The 21575-nt window shown below is 43.5% G+C and overlaps 1 protein-coding gene across 1 annotated transcript in view; it reads right to left on the bottom strand.

Moving 5' to 3' along the window:
* Positions 1-918: 918 nt before the first annotated feature.
* The window catches only part of LOC144806572 (uncharacterized), a 110329-nt gene continuing 89672 nt past the window's right edge, over positions 919-21575 (bottom strand). Inside the window, exon 2 of the mRNA XM_078672907.1 lies at positions 919-5095. Coding sequence (XP_078529033.1) covers positions 3847-5095 — 1249 coding nt within the window. The 3' untranslated portion in view covers positions 919-3846. The remainder of the gene's footprint in view (positions 5096-21575) is intronic.

Genomic DNA, 21575 nt, shown 5'->3' on the forward strand with positions numbered 1-21575 from the left:
AACTCACTATCGTCAGAACAATTCCTCTTGATTCTCAGGAGTTCCCCCTAGGGGATACTTCTCACCAAGTTAGTGGGGTGGCTACTAGATGCTTGCAGGACAGAATTCCCCGCAGTGGCTTTACGGAAAAGTCTGGTCTTCAAATTATCATTTTCTACATAAATGTTAAGATCTAGATAGTTTACTGACTTCTCCAGAAAATTCAAGGTTAACCATATTGGTATTCAGAATCTTGATATATTCTTTAGCCATCTCTAGTGGTCTGTCCCATACGATGAATAAATCATCGATGAAGCGGTACCATCTTACGATGTGTTTGGTCCATATATATGCAAAAACAAGTCCCCAAGTACAAGGAGCCTCGACCCTGCAGGGCGGCCTCTAAAACAACGAGCATGGGGCAGCCTGTCCATCGTCACTGCCGACAGAAAACACACAGATGCCCTTTCTGGAAGCAGAGCTTTAATCACAGCGGTTTTGAGCAGCTCACTGATTTCATTCCTTACGCGTTTCGGCAACAGCCTTGGTCACAGTAGGAAAACAGTCTAAAAAGCAAAGTGCATTGTGTCCGCTCTTTTGTACTAAGAGTCACATGATGATATATAATGGCGAAATATTACATTAGCTATATATATATTTTACTACAAGCTTGTTTGAGGGAATCGATTTGATATAGCTTCATTCTTATATATATATATATATATGAGAATGAAGCTAAATAAAGAGAATGAAGCTATATCAAATCAATACCTTTAAACAAGCTAGTAGTAAAATACATATTTAGTTAAAAACATTTAGTTTTTTTTCAATGTGAAGCATAAACTGAAACTCTGGAATACAAAACAAAGAGTTCCAAGATGTTCGGAATTACAGTGGTAGGATCAATAATGACCAACAAAAAGTTATCAGTGTCTCATTTAATTACCCCACATATTATAACTTAATTTACATAAGATTTATGGATGAAACAATGCAAGAATTCAGCACCTAGTATGGATGCAGGAGGGGCAAATACACAACACAACTTAGTTCCTCTTGCTATAACAGTTGGGAAAACTGTGTCAAAGTGAAATAAATTGCTTTAAATAAAAATGTATAATTAACATTTTCTGCAACCAGTGCAAAAATACTCATAAATGATGAAAATGAACCAGCCTAGACTTATACATTACAAATGGGTCTAGTGCAGCTTTTCTCAAACTGTGGCTCGGGACCCACTGGTGAGTCTGAGCCGATAATTGGTAAGTCGCGAAAGTTCTGATCTATATGTAAGTCATATTTAAAATGATGAGCCCAGGTTGTGCACTAGTGCAAAAGTGCTGAACAATACACCTAAGATAAGTTTTAAAACAAACATTAACAAGTATTCGCAAGAAAAATTCTAGGTACACCTTCCAGTATTAGTTGCTGCAGGTATTTTACTTCACAAAGCCATTTCAAAACAGACTGTGATCACTATACATGATAGACAACCATTCGACATGTGTATGACTTTGTCATAAATTGAGAAATATATATGTGACCCAAACTACTAGAGCTGCCAATTTTGGTTCTGGGGAACCTGGTTTGTGTCCTGGTGTCGACTCAAGGTCCTTTAATTCTGGGCAAATTACTTAATCTTCCGTGTTTATGATAAAACTAATCTGACCTTCTGTAGTGTAATCTGGTGCTCATGTCAAGTGCTCCAATGCACTTGGGCCGTGTTCACACCAGACAAAACTATAAAATATACACATATATATGGAGTCTAACTGCATCACAAAGCCTCATTTTAACACAAAACTAGCTATTAGGTCTTACCCCATACTCTGCCGCCAAAGGGGTTTCTCAAATTTCCTAAAATCATTGGTATCAACCCCAACATATTCAGAAGCCTTACAATTTTAGTGTATGGATGCCACAGGCCAGCACCCCACTTGGAATAGTGTTCCAGCTTCAGACTCCAGTGCAGTTCACCGTCTATGGGAAGATCATTATCTTGGCCACAGTCCGATATTGAAGGGCTAGGTCAAGGTCATGACATTTAGAAACAATCCATTAAAGCTAGGTGGGTCGTCAAGGTTTGTGGTATAAAAACGGTTGGGAAGCAGTGGTGTTACTGGATGATAATCTGGTCTCTAAATATAGAATTGATCATAAGAAAAACTGGCTCAGATCACTTTTAAAAGTGTATGGGTCCAATGCACTAAGAGACAGGTCACAAACAGTGGTTTCAAATTACAAACCAATATTTTGCAATTTGTTTATGATTTAATATCTTATGATAAGATTTCTGAGTGGAAATACAATGGGGCCCAAGGGGACAACTTTTCAAATCTGTTACCACTTCCCCTGAGGTCTGGGCAACTGATCAATGGCTTGTGACTAAAATGGCAGTCATAAACTATTGATACATATCATTTTGATTCAGAATGGATCGCAAAACCAATTTTGAGAATCAGAAAACAATTCCAACTTGTAAAATGGGTTTAATATATTGCACAAGTGGTGTGACTTTGTGATTAACAGATTTACACATGTTTGGAAAGCTGGGCCCCTATTTGCGAACATTTTTGTCAGTATTGCTTAATAAAACAAAAAGGGCTGAAATGAATTGCATGTTTATGGTCTTAATCCTGTTTAGCTAGGACAATAATTGGTGCCTCAACAAAAGAACCCAAATAGTATCAATCTATTACTGAACAAACAATTGTCGCAAACATTCAACAGTGTGTGAAGAAAAACTTTATCAAACTCAATTGGAATACCGTCAGGCCCACGAGTTGGCCACTAGTCAGGAACACAGAGATTAAACTGTCTGTTGTCAGCATGCTAGTACTTGGAGAAGTTTTGTTTCTTGAACGTAATTTATTTTTCCTGATTTACAAGTTTTTTCTGTGCGCACAGTAACCATTTTATGTTCACGCCACTATTGTGAACAACCATTATTGGTCTCTCTTCTCCAACCAAGATGTAACAGCTCAATGCATAGCCGCTCAGTCATCTGCTACTTGTCAGCATGGGATTGATTTCTTCAAATGATTCTGCTCTCTGAATGTTTAGTATGGAAATGCATTGTTTTTTTTCTCAATTAACTTACTGAGTTGCAATAAATCCCTTGTGTCCGGACGATGAGGCTTTAAGACGGAAAATAATTGGGCAGACTTTATTACTCTGAGCTATGACTTTCACTTTCACTCAGAGTAGCTACTAAATTGCTTTAAGAGTTTAATGTACCTTGTACTATATTCTTGTGCTCTCTTACAGGCATTTGTATTCTGGTCCAGTTTTCTTGCACGTTGCTTTTAATGTGTTGTTTCTTCTTTTTCTCCTTGGACTGAAAAGTAGTTGTTCATCCTTTGCATTTTGTGACATGCCTCTGCAAGCGTAGAGCTACAGTTTGGTCTCGGTTATTGTTTTTTCTTCAATGTATGCTCTTTCGCAGTATAAAACAGTAGTTTTTTCACAGACGTATTTCCAGTTTTCAGGGCACTGATAAGGTACTTCGCTCGCATGGGCTCTTTCATGTAGTCAGACTGAAACTTTTGTGGCACTCAGAAAAGAGGCACAATTTAAGCCCAGTATGGCTTCTCTCATGCACAGAGAGAATGGATTGACAACAGAAGCTTTTCTGACTATCAGGGCTCGGATAGCATTTCTGTCCAGTGTGTTTTCCCTCATGCAGAGTGAGGTTGCCTTTCTGACTGAAGCTTTTCTGGCATTCAGAGCACTTATAAGCTTTTTCCCCAGAGATTCACTCTCTGAATGAAGCTGTTCCAACAATCACAACACTTTTAAGGTTTTTCCCCGGTGTGAGTTCTCTCATGTCAAGCAAGCCAACCTTTAACACTAAAGCACATCTGGCATTCAGAGCAGTGGTATGGTTTCTTCCACAGCGTGGGTTCTCTCATGTTCAGTTAGACTGACTTTAAACCTGAAATGTTTTTGACATTCAGAGCACTGATAAGGTTTCTGTCCATTGTGTTGTCTCTCATGTAGAATGAGACTGCCTTTCTGAAGGAAGCTTTTCTGGCATTCAGAGCACTTATAAGGTTTTTCCCCAGTGTGTTTTCTTTCATGGTAAGTGAGACTGACTCTATGACTGAAGCTTTTCTGGCATTCACAACACTTATAAGGTTTTTCCCCAGTGTGAGTTCTCTCGTGTTCAGTAAGGCTACCTTTAATGCTGAAGCTTCTCTGGCATTCAGAGCATTGGTATGGTTTTTCCCCAGTGTGATTTCTTTCATGTCGAGCAAGGCAAACTTTAAGCCTGAAGCTTTTCTGGCACTCAGAGCACTGATAAGGTTTCTGTCCAGTGTGTTTTGTCTCATGTTGAGTTAGACTGCCTTTCTGACGGAAGGTTTTCTGGCATTCAGAGCACTTATAAGGTTTTTCCCCAGTGTGAGTTCTCTCATGTCGAGTAAGGCTATCTTTAACACTAAAGCTCATCTGGCATTCAAAGCACTGGTAAGGTTTTTCCCCAGTGTGAGTTCTCTCATGTCGAGTGAGAGTGTCTTTAAGTTTGAAGCTTTTCTGGCATTCAGGGCACTGATAAGGTTTCTGCATACTGTGTTGTCTCTCATGTCGAGTGAGACTGAATATCTGACTGAAGCTTTTCTGGCATTCAGAACACTTATAAGGTTTTTCATCAGTGTGAGTTCTCTCATGTTGAGTAAGGTGCGCTTTAACACTGAAGCTTCTCTGGCATTCAGAGCACTGGTATGGTTTTTCCCCAGTGTGAGTTCTCTCATGTCGAGTGAGACTGTCTTTAAGTTTGAAGCTTTTTTGGCATTCAGGGCACTGATAAGGTTTCTGCACACTGTGTTGTCTCTCATGTCGAGTGAGACTGCATCTCTGACTGAAGCTTTTCTGGCATTCAGAGCACTGATAAGGTTTTTCCCCAGTGTGTATTCTCTCATGTTTAATGAGACTGCTTTTCTTACTGAAGCTTTTGTGGCATTCAGAGCACTGATAAGGTTTTTCCCCAGTGTGTATTCTCTCATGGTTAATGAGACTGCCTTTCCTATTGAAGCTTTTGTGGCATTCAGAGCACCCATAGGGTTTCGCCCCAGTGTGAGTTCTCTTGTGTTCAGTGAGACTGCATTTGTGCCTGAAAGTTCTCTTGCATTCAGAGCACTGGTATGGTTTTTGCCCCTCATGTGTTCTCTCATGCTGAGTGAGAGAATTCATAACAAACACGGTTCTGGTAATCTGAGAACTGTAAAGGTTTCCCCCTATTTGTGCTCTTGCATGTTAATAAAGGTTTTTTACAAATAAAGCTTTTTTGACATTCAGATTAGTTAAAGGATTTATCCAGTATTAATTCTCTTTAGTGAATCAGATTTCTGCCAAAAGAGTTTCTGACATTTAGAGTAATTGTAAGGTTTTTCCTTAGTGTATACTATCTTGGCGAGAAAATGTCATCCTCACATTTTGAGCACTTAAAAGATTTCTTTCTTGGGTTATTGTCTCCAGGTTAGTTTTTTCTTGAGTACACAGCAGATTAAGTCTTTACCCGATTTCAAAATCCGGACGTTTAAATAATTGTTAGCCGAAACCTCTCAATGTGCTTCACGTGTTATTCTTAACACTTGTATTGAGTCTACTAGAAAATCTATCTAGACTTGTAGTGTTGTGACCTCTTTAAGCAAATTAGGCTAATCTATTGAACCTTTCAAAATTTCTCTCATGGAGATATGGTCTCCATGTTATGTCTATATGAAGCCTGTCCGGCAGAGTTAGGTTCACTTTTTGACTGGAGCTTTACTAACATTTATTTGGCAGGTTATAAAACACTGACAAAGTTATTATCTTGATTTAGTGTAGGCTATTCATGTGCAAAGGAAGGAAGATTACATTACACATTTCTCGGTAGCAGAATATTGTTTTTCTTCAATGCCCAGTGTGTGGTCTCCAGAGCAGTGGCTAGCACCTGAGCACTGGTGGTGTCACATTTCAATGTTTAGCATGGCTGAAACAAACTTTTGCAAACTTCATTGCTTTTGCTAGAAACTGGAAAGGACCTTTTACAATGACTTTCTTTGTACTTTCTTTTCCACCAGGTGTGTTTCTTTTGTACCAGGGATTTCTTTACTTCTTCCGACTAAAGAGTGTTCACTACCGTTGAGGTGATTGGTCTTTCTGACAAGAATTCTCAAGTTCTATGCACGGATATGGCTTGGTTTTTCTCCAGGGCTTTCCTTATGTAGACTGAGTTTACAAAAGAGGTTATTTTCAGTCGACCTGTCTGGACATTAATTTACTCATTTTCATTTCTGGAGCTGTATAACCCTAATAACCCACGTTTGCGATAAAAGAAATTGTTGTTCAGCAATGTATAATGAATGCTTAGAATTAGTGATATCAATTTCACTTTCAGTAGGGTTCTCTACTTCTGTTTCCTCCTCGGCTTCTTGGTACTGTTTAGTTATTGGGGCTCTGAGACATTTTCACCTCTTCAACATAAACCTCTTCAGTGTGGTGATTTTCGCTTCATGTTATTAAATTACGCTTCCCTTTTTAATCATACTTCAGTGACCTGCAAAATAAAAATGGGAGTTTGTTACTGCATGTAAATGAGCAGAAATATACAATATCTATGAGCATATTCAATGCAGAGCGGTAGCCTTTTGAGATGTGAGAAGGGAAGTCAGACTCGAAGTTGAATTTCAGGTTTGGCTGTAAGTACTGTGCATCAAAGTGAAAAAAGGAGCTGAAGGACGCTCAAACACAAGTTTTACAAGAGATTACTTCTAAAGTTGTGGGGTTTGTATGTGGAAACTAAATGTACATATATGTTGTAAATAAATAAAACAAGCATCCAGAGGCAGTCAGTATTCCCAAGATATCATACATACTGTTGGGTCTTTAATCATATGACTTGCATAGTGATGTAGGCGGGTTCTAATTCATGGAATCTGTATGTCTGAATTGACTAGGCAGCTGCTGATTCACTCGAGCAATGCTGATCGCATACATGAATGCTCACAAAATAATTCAAGTTTACCTCATGTGGACAGCATTCTTTCATATACCACCAAGCACATAGGGAAAATCTCAAATGGCTAATTTCTTAGCCAACTGATCTGAAATGTCCTTGTAGTAAACACATCACCATCAAACCAATAAACTGGGATCCACCCTTGGGTAGACATTGAATCTGCTCTGATCTCTAACGTGGCCGACCGCACAACCACAGTTTGGAAGAAGGATACTCCTATACTTTTTCTACTGGGCTTATTTGCCATGTTAAGCACATTTTATCACAATGTCTTACCTCACTGACAACATGAGCATTACCTGGCTTTCTTTATTCATGTCAACATCATATCAACATCAAAGCAGGAGGTATACCTCCAAAGAGCAATCATTGCTCTACTTTTCTCAAGGCCTACCTCAAACATTGCAACCGGGCGTGCTGCAGCCAAGCAGATGACACACCAATCCCTCTGAAACTGGGGAGTCTGAGCGGTCTGAATAGCTCAAGTCTAGATGAAAATGTTCAATGTATCGACCAATGGATGTGACTAGTGAAGTTAAACTCAACTCATCCACAACAGAGATCCTCACATGCAGACACTGGGAGAACTACCATCCTCTAGGTTGCTCAGACCTCAGGAAGTTAGAGTAACTCCTAAAAGATCGTGGATTTCCCAGGCTCTGCGAGTACACCAAATGATGAGAAGCACTTTTGATCCTATGTGAACCATAAGACTAATCTAACCTGAGCTAGGGTTCCCTCAGAAGGTCCAGGTGACCACCTATCATCCTTTCACGTCCTGATTTTCTGAACTGACTCTACTATGGAGCTTCACTCTCCCTATCAATAATGTTACAAAGTACTAAAAACACAGTGGTTATACAACTACTACCAGATCATCTATGGAAAGAAAATCTCTTCATTGCCTTCACATCCTTAGATGTTCATCTTTGCTGAGTCTCTGTTTAAAGCATAGAGGCACCTGTGACAAAGAATCATCCACCTTACAGGCTTAAAAGTTGTGTACAGAACACAACACTCCGGTCTACACTGGCGCCACAACTGATCGTCATTTACAAGAAGAATGCATGGGGTGAACCTCCGCTTCCCTACAGGCAGCTGAGCTCCGGATCTCATGTCCAAGAACCATCAACAACCACCTGTAATCCAGAAAGACAGTGAAAACTGCCACTTCGCAAAGTAAAACCATAAGGCTCGGCCTAATCAAATCTCAGGAAAAGGATGGAGAATGACAGCGCCTATGCTGCACACGCTAGATCCTGCAGGGCACGTGCCAGGGCTGTACTTTACCCATGAAGCTCACACAAAGCTGGGGTGCAGTCCATATACCAGCTCTGGAGCAAGCAGCTGGCAAGAACCAGGCCATCAACTGTGCTGATTTCTTTGAATGTTATGCTAAACAGTTTGTAACTAGATTAACCACTTCTAGGGGAAAAGTAGAACTGCTGGTGTCTCCATGAACTTGACCACAGGGAAAATTTGTAATTACAGTTGTAATTACTGTACTTCTTTAGAGCTCAGTTGAAATGTAATTAAACTGCTTCCAAGAATGGACCCACTCAAAACTGATAAAAAATATGTGGTACAGTTAATCAAAATAATCATTTGAGAACAAAGTTAGGCTCAGCATCAAAAGGAACTTTTACGGAACGATTACAAATTTAATCGGTGGCAATAAACCCGGGGTTTATTCAACAGCGCAGTCTTAATGTCACAAAACGTGGTGACTTTTGCTACTACTCTGCAATTGATACCTGTAAATTACAAATTGTGTCTTCCATGGATCCAATATTTATCAATATTAAAATTGGCCTTATGAAGCATATTTGTAGTACATGCATTCAAGTGAAAATACAAATATTTATAGTGGTCATACAGACATTTTGCCGTAAGGACAAGTCTCATGTGTTACACTAACATTTTTCGATTAATTCTCGCTTTATTGCAAGGTTGGATTGAGCCGAGTGAAAAAGTTCTGCTGTCTCAGTGCTGGCACTACACTCTCAGCCAATGTGAAGAGAGATTACTGTCAGTGGCTTATTCACCAGAGAGTGCCTGGTTCCAACTGGTACTGTCAGATCATTTGGCCGCTTCCTGCCTGTTATGAATTGGTCAGCATGGCAACGATCTGCTTCATGGAAGATCATTGCATGGTCCACCCGCCTGGACCTTGTTCTGCTTGTGGCTTTTTAGAAGAGGATATACTGATTCTAATAAATGTCATGTGACAGTGGGTTCCTCTAAATCTGCTCTGTTCTAGCGAGAACTATCAATCCCATAGGAGGAAACAGAACCAGTGAGACAGGTGGCAAATTTGAACATGGTTTAGTATTCAAGACACAGCGATAGTGACATCTGTGTCAACCCTTGCAGATGTTCACGGAGAAGACACATCTTTGGTGACACTCGCAATTCTAACTGACGGACCTGGCCTTCTGGTAACCAGTCAGTAACCTTTAGCTCCTGAAAACAATCCTCAGCACTAGGAACCTGTGAATCAGCAACTGAGAACTTGTGAGTCATTAATTCTTAGCATCTGAAGTTTTGTGAGTCAGCAATCCTTAGCATCTGATGGTTTGTGATGTAGTGTAGCTCCTATCTTCCCAATAGGCTCTGCGCATTGGAATAGTACCTACAGCAGTAAAGGCCTAGACCAGACGTTAACTAGGTCTACTACTGTCGATACTAGACTTAATTTTTGGGTTTGCCAGCTAAGCTCAGAGTTCGCTAGAAACTTTCTCGAATGTTCAAGGAAGGATTAACTTCCCTGATTAGACAAGAAGGGATTTAGTTTCTGACAACCATAGAACATGACAACTTTGCTCTCCCCTAATCAAGAGTCAATCTCGAGAGTCGTGTGAGCACAAGGCAATTATTTTACTCAGTCAGTACGTGCATTCTTAGTCTCATCAGAATGTAGAGAAAAGGAAGAGACGGGCGTGTTCAATAAAAAGGTGTTATTTATTGATCAGTCTCTTTTCTCATACATGAGAAATGGATCGATATTATTGCAATACTTATAGTTAAGTAAAGTGCATACATTAAAAGCAATAGTATAAAATAATACTGTAAAAACATTGATATGGTTTCTGAGCCATATGATGTTTAAAATGATTAAAATATATTTACATACACATATACATTTGACTAAACGTACTCAACTGGTGTTTCTAAATACGCCTACCCCGTGTACCTGACCTAAGTCTAATGCGTGGGCGGGAATAGAAAGTTACAGTTTAAGTTAAGTTTGTTTTTGCCAAGTGAATAACTAAAGAATTCTCTGTGAGGGGTTATTCAGTTCTGTACCTGGAATTTAGGATGAATGAGGAATGGTATCTCTTTCTCTGCTCTCGATATCCCAGGCTGCCTGCGAGGGCTACCCGGAAGCGCCGGTGCTGGGTCTCTCGGCTTGAGATAGCAGCGCGTCTCTCAGCGCGTCAGGAAGGCGGGGCTGCTGCCAGCGGGGTCGGCTTCTGCTCTCGGCTTCGGCAAGTATGGCTGCTCCGTCTTGTCACCACGCGTGTGTTTGCATAGGGCAAGGTCGGCAATATTTATACCTTAAAGGTGCCGAGATTTACGTAAGGATGGACATAGGTACGTCAATAAAGATGTCATACGACTTGCTCGTTAGCACATTCTTTTGCAAAAGTTCTCTGTGAAATCAAAACAATGGCCGCACGGATTATCCAGGTTGTCATAGGTTTGATTTGTTATGAGAACGTCGTATGCCTTATCAGGGGCTGGAGGAATGTCGCTTGTCTAATTAGATCTCAAGCGTTATGACCTAATCAGATAACACGTTCCTGTGCCGTAGTGTGACTGCGTCAGATAACGGTATCTGCATCATGGGGGCTGTTCTTGCCTCATGGGCTGACTGTTAGTTAACCAGCTAGTTAGTTTAACCAGAATAGGGTCAGGAATAGGGGGATCGATTCAGAACCTATAGAAATACACGACACCCACTGCACGCTAACTATGGTCATATCTACTAATCTATGCATAGTATAACATAGTACAACATACTATAGAGTATAGTGTATACCTTACCACCCCAAAATACATAAATGCATTTCGAAATTTTCAAATATACTGAAAAATTGCAGTCATATATATTGTATGCACTTAAGCTATGAATTAAATGCAAAAGTAAACACGCATTTTTTATGCATTATTGCTTATTGGTATATGAGAAATACACATGAAATGGCTCTTAATATGGCTATACAGAAAGGAAGGTCGAGACCATTTCATCACATAATAAAATATTTGTGAACATACCAGCGGGCAGCTAAAGTCTATATAAAGTATCTAAAAATAGAAATCTTAGTTCTCTAGGAATAGTTTCTTACTTTAAGCAGAAGATCAGTGTCCCGGGAAAAAATATATAGAAAAATATTTTAGGGGCTTGCTGAAAAAATTGCTGTCCGTGAACTGGATGGTAATTGTTCATGTGACTTTATTTTTAAAGTTGAAGGCCGAATTCAAGGAACGCCGTGTGCGAGTTTACTCAAAAGTCTCTATTTCTGTTCTGGCGAGAACATCATATCATTCAGGCTTTCGAAAAAACTGTCAACAGCTTCATGGGAAAGTTCCACTAAGTCGGAAATAGGGGTAACCATGCATTCGTGCGCATGATTGTCTCCATTGACATTCTGATTTGCATCACTGACAGAAGGTCGTACCTGTTCGATGCTGCTTTCATCTTGAACTTCACTACTCTTCAATCGTAGTGGTGAAGATTCCAGGAATGCCGTCATCAGGATTGGCAGCCTTTGAGGGCAGCACAAAGCGTGAACCTTGGTAGGAACCAACAGTGTATCTGCATCCACCGGCGCATCCGATTGTAGCGTCAGACAGGTGTCTAACACGCATTCTTCTCCGCATAGCAGACACCTTAGTACAGGTAAAACACACCTTTGCCACATTGGTCGAAATGATAGAAACCAAGTCATGTTTAGGTCTCTAAGCCGGGAGAGTCCCAGGATTTTTGATATCCGGTCCCGGTATCCAATGGCTAGGATCGTATCTTCCATTGTCGCGAGAGTTTGATCTGTGACAAGGGTTGCCATAACGAAAAATAAGGACTAGGAATAGGATTCCTGCAATTAGTCGCAGGATCAGGGGAAGTCCGCCAAAAATCGAATGGACGAAATCTGGAAAAATACCCAGTATGGCTTTGAATGGTGTTAATGCCATCGAAAATACTGTCTTAAATACCTTTGAGACCCCTGTGGTATCAGAAATATTTAAGATTTCGCTCAGGATTTCCGCGAAATGTACGGGGGAATTAGTTGATAATAATGTATGTATCTCTGCAGTCGTCCTTGCGACTTGTAGATCATACGTTTCTTTTGATGACGTGAGCCTTGTAGGCGTCTGAAGAAGCACTGTTTTCATTCTGCTTAAAGTGTCTATTCGAATAGAAGTAATTTTAAAACTGGGCCATGCCCTTGCCTCCCTGTCTGGAAAGGAGCTGGGGAACAAAGAACGTCCACAGCACTTGACCTTCGCCGTTGTAGTGACTAGATAAGGAGTCCCGGGCATAAGACTACAACATCTGCGGTCTACAATAAGAATGTAACTCCCATTATAGAGTCTTTGAAAGAATGGTTCTATTTCAGTTGCAGGTGCGCCTTGCTGGTGACATGAAAGGTTGTATGAATTCCCTTCACAGGCTCCGTGCAAACTAATACCGTTACACAGAAGCGTGCCGCTTAGTGACATAGCACAATTGTTGCCACTAAGAAACACTTTCTGTCCTTTATTACTGACACATGCATGTGAATAGGGCAGGTTCCAAGTTGTTTTAAGGTACCCCTTTCCCAATTTCTCGTACATGCCAGCCTGTATATATTTTTGGCAGTATTGAAACCTGAAGGTTGAGATTGGAATATTTATGATTCCGTGGATTATCCATTCACTGACAGGTCGTTCTGACATTGTCATTGGTAATCTTTCTAGTTTTTCAATGCTCAAGATTGTATAATCAGCACCCTTTTGTGCCATACCGATTTGTCTATCAGTAAGGTTAAAGATTTGGAATAGTGACGTTGTGTTGATTAAACGCCAAGGCACATAGCCTGAACGCAGATTTTGCAACGTCCAGCCAAGCTGTACAATGGAACGCAATTGTGACTGACCATGTTGTAATAATAGTAAGTCTTGCGATAATATATCGATTGCGGAAGACACAATGCTGTCCAATGAAAATATTCTGGAGGACAGAGTCATTAACCCATTGTCCACTACAGAAAGTGATTTTTCCAAATTAATACGATCAATTTCACGTATTCTCTCTGCTGTTTCAATTTGAGTAACCTTCCAGGCCTCATTGTATGCTGCATATACAGAGGCTGCTATGAAACGCTTTTGACGCTGTTTGCGTGGTCCCATTATGAAATCACGCAAGTCAGCACCATCAGTAGGTAAAGTTAGGTGTTGCTTAATTTCAGGCAGTGTGGAAGTTTGTAGCCATTGAAGGCATAATTTGCCCACACTGTAGGTTGTAATTATCCCTGGGTGATGTCTTTGGGGATATCTAGGGTCTGGCCTGGTCATTTTGAAACCCTGTGTTTTATTCAGGAATCTATCTTGACAGTGATTTGTATCTGTGGGCCAGATCAACCATTGTTTCCAATCAGGATGTGTTCTGTTTTGGTTAAGTATATGGTTTACGTCTATTTCTTCATCTGTATTAGAGTTATTGCTAAACATCGTTGGCTTTGGAATAGACGGGTTATTTAAATCTTTGATTTTGGCTAAGCCAAGACAGGTGGTTTGTTGAACAGTGTCATTTAAAAATATCATTTGTTCTGGGATCATGCAGGCTCTAAACAAAGCTTCTAAACCCTGTACTTGCCATTCTTTTGTACCCCAAACACTTTTCAAATCAACATTTTTGTCCCAATAATCAAATCCAAAAGTATTCATTTTTTCAAAGAATGAATCTGAATATATCAATTTTGTGTTGGTTATCATGGTTTTCATCCCTGTCTTGTTTGACAATTTATAATAAAATGTTTCAGCATTACTTGTGTTAAAACCTTGAAAGTATGAATATTTGTCATAAACGGTTCTTGAGCTCCCTTTTGGAGGTGTTGCACAATGTTCCCATTGATTATAATTTAAAACATTTCTAGGTTGTGCAGATTTATGCAAGAAATGGTTACCATAATTGTAGGAGAGTAGGGTCTGCTATCCTATGGTCACCCCAAATTTTTGCTTTTTGCTTCACTGGTTTTCGACTACTGAGGCTGTGGGCCTGCTGATCAGACCCCCAGCCTGCTGTTCTCTCACTAAATTAATGACACATGTGCTATAGGCACATACCAATTGGAAATGGACTCCTTGTCAGCCCCTGTAGAATGCACTATAGGTGCACAGGGCACAGGAGCCACTAAGGCCTACCAGGGGCTGCAGCATATCTTTTGCCACCCCTGGCTGGTTCTTAAATTGACACAACTGGCTGATCACTCAGCTGGGGTAAGGTGGTGTACACACCCCTTGCTTAGATATAGTATACCTATGTCTAAACCTATATCTGGACACATGTAAACCTGTGAGCCACTCCTATAGACAGGCCTCACCAATCCTGGAGGCTGGGTGCATGGTTTTTATGTGAGATGGAGCTCTAGCATGAGCTGAGCCTGTCTGCAGCCGTCGGGAACAAATCCCTAAGCTGTTTCAGGATAATGCCATACCATATACTATTAAGTGCCTTATAATCCTCGCGGTTATTTAGCAACTCTGGTTTGGCTTTATCAAAACATGTCGTGTAAGGTGTCATACGCTTTGGAATACCATCCCCTCGCCAGTTCTGGCGACGGGGATGGCATTCCACCCCTCTAGAGGGGTAAGACATGTTACTTCACTTTAATGCGGTTGATTTCTCCAAAAGGCCTTAAGATCCACAAAATGGATGCCTCTGCCACAGACAAATGTCTGGACCCCTGGAGCTGACCGAAACCCAGTCAAGGGGGTCCTGGACAAAGGGTTTCCTGTCACAGGAGGGTGTCACCGCCCTCCAGACAGGAGATAGTGTATTGTAGCAGGGAGGTTTGAAAGAAACCAGACACTGCCTGGGGCGCACAAGGCTGCCCCTTGCATAATCCGGCCAAACCGGTTCTGGGGCACTCCAGCCCTCGTGCCAGGGCGGCCTGGATCAAAGGAAGGGGGTGTATCCACCCACTTCCTGGGTCCCACCCATAGGAGGGGACCTAGCAGGTAATCACGCCCACCAGATTCGAATAAGAGTGGGAGCAGTGCCAATGCACATCAGATTTCCTGGAAGAAACATTTGAAACGATATTCTGGACCCTTCGCCCTCCATCTCAACGTGGAAGCCCGAAGAATCTCCCTTGTGGTCAAGGAGTGACCACCCTGCAGCAGCAGGCACCATCCAGCCCTCGACGTCTACTTAGTTGCAGTTCCCGCCGGAACTCGAGCGACTGAGATCGACGAGATCAAGCCTGCCCAGCTTCTAACAGCCCGATCCACAGTCCCTGCAAAGCTGAGACCCGTGGAGGCGACCGGAAGCGTGGGGCACGCCATCTTGAAGTGACCACGAGACGCTGACCGTGCAGCCCACGAGTGACCCTCGAAGCTGTACACCGGGGTTTGAGAAGCCCCCACCCTGAGCTACTCCTGAGCCGAAGTTCAGCCCTCCACACTCGACGAGTGCTGCGTGGGGCCCTTTGGCACGATTTGGCTCAACGCGTTGGCCCGGTCACTTGCCAGCTGGCTTGTGGTCCCTGTGCCGACGAACTACCTAAAAAGACTTGTGATTCTGGTTGCTCCAGATCCACACCAGCTCCCCTGAAAAGGAGCCCCGACTCTGACCTTCCTGGTCCGAGTGAGAAGCAATCTTCCGATCCTGCGTGGATTGCTCTTACCAAGGCTTGTTTGCTCCAAACTTGAAGCCGACTGCACCAACGGTGAGAGCCTGCGTGGGACAGATCGTGACCTGCTCCTGGACGTCGCAGATGCCCCAGAGCCCACGTGACAGCGGAGAGAAGCTCCTCGACGACCACCTGATTGCGCCCGACATTGCCTGGTTCCGTCCTGGTTCCACCCTGGTCACTGCTGAGTGACCCAGACTCTGTCCCCTCTGCTTTCAGGTACTCTACAACTTGAGTCCACCCTTGGACTCCACCGGACACTTCGTCTTCACCCTGCCTGCAGCCCTTTCAGCTTCAAGCACCAAGAGCCTGCGTGTCAAAACCCGACGCCACTTCGACCCTGTGCACCCACTTCCTGTGGGTGAGGTAACTTTGCTCCGCCGGTGTTCCCACACTGGTGCACACCTCTAGGGTCTGTGTGTTAAGTTTTGTTCCTCTAGGTTCAGCGGAAGTGTCCTTAAACTTTAACTCTTTGACTTTTACGCACCATTGGTTAACATTGGTGCATGCGTGCGCTTTCCGCACATCTCCCGAATCCCGAGGGCCATTCCCGACTTCAGCATTGCTTGTCCTGACTGCTCCCAGCGATTCCCTAGGCCCTAGGCCTAACCACTGCTCGAGTGGCCTTTCTTATACCACTTGTTGAGTATATGGTTTGAGTGGCCACCCGCCCTCATCCATAATTGTGCAACTTGTATGTTTAAACAGTGCTTTTTGATTTAACGCTTGTGCCCCTTTATTCATAAAGAATACTGGGGATTGTTTTTAGTAATAAACACATATATTTTTATAATATATACTTGTGTGGTGTCCTTTCATTTGGTATTACAGGATTGTATGTGGTAAAACAGCTCGCTTAACACGACCTCTTAAGTTAAGCCTTTAGGCTGCTTAGTCCATGCTACCCCTAGGATAGCTTGTCTAATAAGGTTGACTTACAACCAGACACCATAAGGGGATTGTTTGGTCAGGTAGTAGGTGGTTCCAGAATTGGAAACATCCCCTACCAGGCCAACTTCTCACATTGGTGAGCAGCGGTACGGATTTGAGCTTGCTGTTGTTTTACCATTGCAATCTTTATATCAAATTGAAAGATCACATCAAGTACCTCTAGGTACATATAAAATCAAAAGCTTAGCATATTAAGTTCTACTGAACTTAGTAGTTGTAGGTTGAAGGGAGTAGCACACCCCTGACTACAACTCACTAGCAAGGTCCAGTAGGAAAACACTTAGTGTAGGTAAGTGCACCACTTACACCTCACTAGTAACCATGTCTGACACAGGAAAGGCCTCAGGGTCTAGTCCTGTGACAGTTGACCCTACCCAGGCAACTTTTGGATATGACAAACTAACCCGCAGAGACTTGATTGCCTTGTGCAAAGCAAGAGGGTTAAAAAGGGGCAGAAGCCCCACCTGCCTAATCCTGGTAGAAATCCTAGAACAGGATGACTTAGAGAAGGCAAAAGCAGCTTCCCTAGATACAGGAACTGGAGGGAACCCCCCTGCAGTTGATCCCCTTGAAGAGGAGGATGATGATGACTTGGATGAGGACTCAGAGGTTGAGGACTTAGGAGTACAGGATCAGGGTAGCCAGGTTCCAGTTGGTAGGCTTAGCCAGGCCAACTTGGACCTACTGGGGAATGGAGAGGGCCAGCACCTCCCCAGAACCCAACATATGATTCCCCCAGGCAACAGAAGAGTGAGATCTCCCTCAGGGGACTCTCATCTTTCTAGTGCCTCCAGAGAATCACAGAGAGGCATGAATGCTTCTCAAAAGTTAGAGCATAGGGCCAGAATGAGGGCTGTCAAACTCCAGATAGAGAGGGAGGAGGTAGCCTTGGCTCAAGCTAGACTTGCCTTGGCAAGAGAGCAGAAATTAAGTGGCTTAGATGTCACTGGTGGCAGCAATTTTCCAAGAGAAAAAGACAGGGCCTATGATAATAGAAACCTAACCAAAATTGTGCCCCCCTTTAAAGAAGGGGATGACATCCACAAATGGATGACTGCTCTTGAGAGAGCCTGCATGGTACAGCAGGTTCCTGAGAATCAGTGGGCTGCAATTTTGTGGTACTCCTTTTCTGAGAAAGGGAGGGACAGGCTCCTCACAGTTAGACCTGAGGATGCCAAAAACTACTCTGTTTTGAAGAGTGCTCTCATTGAAGGGTATGGCCTAACCACTGAGCAATACAGGTTGTTGTTCAGAGACACCCAGAAAGCACAGACTCAAGACTGGACTGATTTTGTGGAGTGTGCCACTAAGGCTTTGGAGGGTTGGTTACAGGGAAGTAAAGTTTCAGACTATACAGGATTGTACAATCTTATGATGAGAGAACAGATCCTTAATAACTGTACAAACCAGCTGTTGCATCAATACCTTATTGACTCTGATCTGACCTCTCCCCAAGAATTGGGAAAGAAGGCAGACAAATGGGTCAGAACAAGGATTAAGCAGAAACCCCAGAACCAAGGTGGTGACCAGAAGAAAACAGACCAGAAGGGTGGTAATCAGAATCAGAAAGATAAAGAAAAAGACCAGAAGTCTTCAGGCCCCCAAACTAATAGTAAGGAGGGTGGTTCCCAAACTGGTAACAAGAAGAAGAAGAACAAAGGTCCAAAGACACCTTGGTGCAATACCTGCAAATCAGTTTCACACTGGGGCAGTGAGTGCACCAAGGCAAATCCAGTTCCCACCACTACAGCTCCTAAAGCAACTGCAACCCCAAGTACAGTAAGCAGTGGTGGAACACAGTCCAAGGGTGTAGCTGGGTTGACCCTGGGTATTAAAGTAGGATCTGGCCTAGTCAGAGTCCCTACACAGGCAGTTCTCCTGTATGATGTGGACATTGAGTTGCCCACTGCAGTAAGCCCCACTAACCTGGGCAAATACAGGCAGACTCCCTTAATAAATGAGAAACTGGCTCAAGCTTACAGGGACACATGTGCTAGTGTCACCATGGTGACCCCTGGCTTTGTGGACCCTGGGCAGATTGTACTAGGAGAGAGCTACCTAGTAACCAATGCAAGCAACTCCACTACCTCCCATAGTGTGGCAGTTGTGAACTTCTCCTGGGGAGGGGTTGATGGCCTAAAGAAAGTTGTGGTGAGTGCAGACCTACCAGTAGACTGTCTGTTAGGCAATGACCTTGAAAGCTCAGCATGGTCAGAAGTGGAGTACAGGACTCATGCAGAAATGCTAGGGATTTCAGAGCATGTCCTTGCCATGACAAGGGCTCAGGCTAAGAAGTGCCTTCCTGAACCAGTGGTGGATCTTGAGACAATAGACCAGCCACAGCCCAAGAGAAGGAGCAAGAGAGGAAAGGCCTCGCCTTCCACCTTGCCCCAGGTTGAGGATCAGGTTTCAGAGGAAACTGATTCTGCAGTCCAAGAGGAGACTGTCTCTGAGGAGCTTGAACCTGACCAGGTTGAGTTTCTGGGGACAGGGGGACCCTCAAGGGCAGACCTGAGGCAGGCTCAATTAGATTGCCCTTCCCTTGAACCCCTCAGACAGCAGGCTGCTGCTGAGGCTGCTGTGGATGCCCAAGGTACCCATACTGTGTATTGGGATGAGGGACTCCTTTACTCAGAGGCTAGAGCCCCCAAGCCTGGCATGACCAGGAGGTTGGTGATACCTCTGCATTTTAGGGGATTCCTCCTTACCTTGGCCCATGATATTCCCCTTGCAGGACACTTAGGCCAGAACAAGACGTGGGACAGGCTTGTTCCACACTTTCACTGGCCTCACATGTCAGAGGATGTCAAGGAGTTTTGTCGCTCCTGTGTCACTTGCCAAGCCAGTGGTAAGTCAGGTGGCACAACAAAGGCCCCCCTAATACCACTACCTATGGTGGGGGTCCCCTTTGAGAGAGTTGGAATTGATATTGTGGGTCCAATGGACCCCCAAACAGCATCTGGGAACAGATTCATACTGGTGGTAGTGGATCATGCCACCAGGTACCCAGAGGCTATTCCCCTAAGGACCACCACAGCACCTGTGGTGGCAAAAGCCCTCATTGCAGTTTTCTCAAGAGTGGGCTTTCCTAAGGAGGTACTATCAGATAGAGGGACAAATTTTATGTCCAGCTATCTAAAAGCAATGTGGAAGGAATGTGGAGTAAACTATAAGTTTACCACCCCATATCATCCACAATGCAATGGGCTTGTGGAGAGATTTAACAAGACCCTTAAAGGCATGATAAAAGGATTACCAGAGAAGCTCAGGCGGAAATGGGACATTCTTTTACCCTGCCTGCTCTTTGCTTACAGAGAGGTCCCACAGAAGGGGGTTGGCTACAGCCCTTTTGAACTTTTGTTTGGCCACCCTGTGAGAGGTCCATTGTGTTTGGTGAAGGAAGGATGGGAGTTACCTCTCAAAAAGCCCAAACTAGACATAGTGGACTATGTACTTGGTCTCCGCTCCAGGATGGCTGAGTACATGGAAAGAGCATCCAAAAACCTGGAGGCCAGCCAAGAATTGCAGAAAGCTTGGCATGACCAAAAGGCTGTGCTGGTAGAGTTCCAACCAGGACAGAAGGTATGGGTACTGGAGCCAGTGGCTCCAGCAGCACTCCAGGACAAATGGAGTGGACCCTATCCTATTATTGAGAAGAAAGGGGAAGTCACCTACTTGGTAGACTTTGGAACACCCAGGAGCCCTCACAGGGTAATCCATGTGAATCGCTTGAAAGCATTTGTAGACAGGGAGGACATGAGCTTGCTCATGGCCACAGATGGGGAACAGGAGGAAGAGAGTGACCCTCTCCCAGACCTGCTTTCTCAGAACCCTGATGATGGTTCAGTTGATGGAGTAGCCTTGGCAGGCAGCCTCACTGACCAGCAACAGAGGGACTGCAGACAAGTTTTGCAGGCTCACAGGCAAATGTTTTCACTCACACCCAGCCAAACTGACTGGTGTACCCATGTTGTGGACACTGGTGACAGTCTGCCTGTCAAGAATAAGATCTACAGGCAACCTGATCATGTCAGGGATTGCATCAAGGCTGAGGTGCAAAAGATGTTGGAGCTTGGAGTGATTGAGCCATCAGAGAGCCCATGGGCCAGCCCAGTAGTCCTGGTGCCAAAACCTCATACCCAAGATGGTAAGAGAGAAATGAGGTTTTGCGTGGATTACAGGGGTCTCAATGCTGTCACTAGGACAGATGCTCACCCCATTCCAAGAGCAGATGAGCTCATTGACAGATTGGCTTCTGCCAAGTTTCTGAGCACATTTGATCTGACAGCTGGCTACTGGCAAATCAGACTAGCTGAGGAGTCAAAGGCCAAGACAGCATTCTCTACCCCTAGTGGGCATTATCAGTTTGTGGTAATGCCCTTTGGTTTGAAGAATGCACCTGCCACTTTCCAAAGGTTGGTGAACCAAGTCCTTACTGGGTTGGATGACTTTTGTGCAGCTTATCTGGATGATATTGCTGTCTTTAGCTCCACCTGGGAGGATCACCTGATCCACCTGAAGAAAGTTTTGGAGGCCCTGCAAAAGGCAGGCCTAACTATCAAGGCCACAAAGTGCCAGATAGGGCAGAGTAAGGTTGTATACCTGGGCCACCTAGTAGGTGGAGGCCAGGTTCAGCCACTGGAAAGCAAAATCCAGGCCATACAGGACTGGGCTCCTCCAGTTACCCAGACACAAGTCAGAGCCTTCTTGGGCCTGACTGGGTATTACAGAAAGTTTGTGAAAAACTA

This window comes from Lissotriton helveticus (genome assembly GCF_964261635.1).
Source record: "Lissotriton helveticus chromosome 1_1 unlocalized genomic scaffold, aLisHel1.1 SUPER_1_unloc_89, whole genome shotgun sequence".
Lineage (NCBI taxonomy): Eukaryota > Metazoa > Chordata > Amphibia > Caudata > Salamandridae > Lissotriton > Lissotriton helveticus.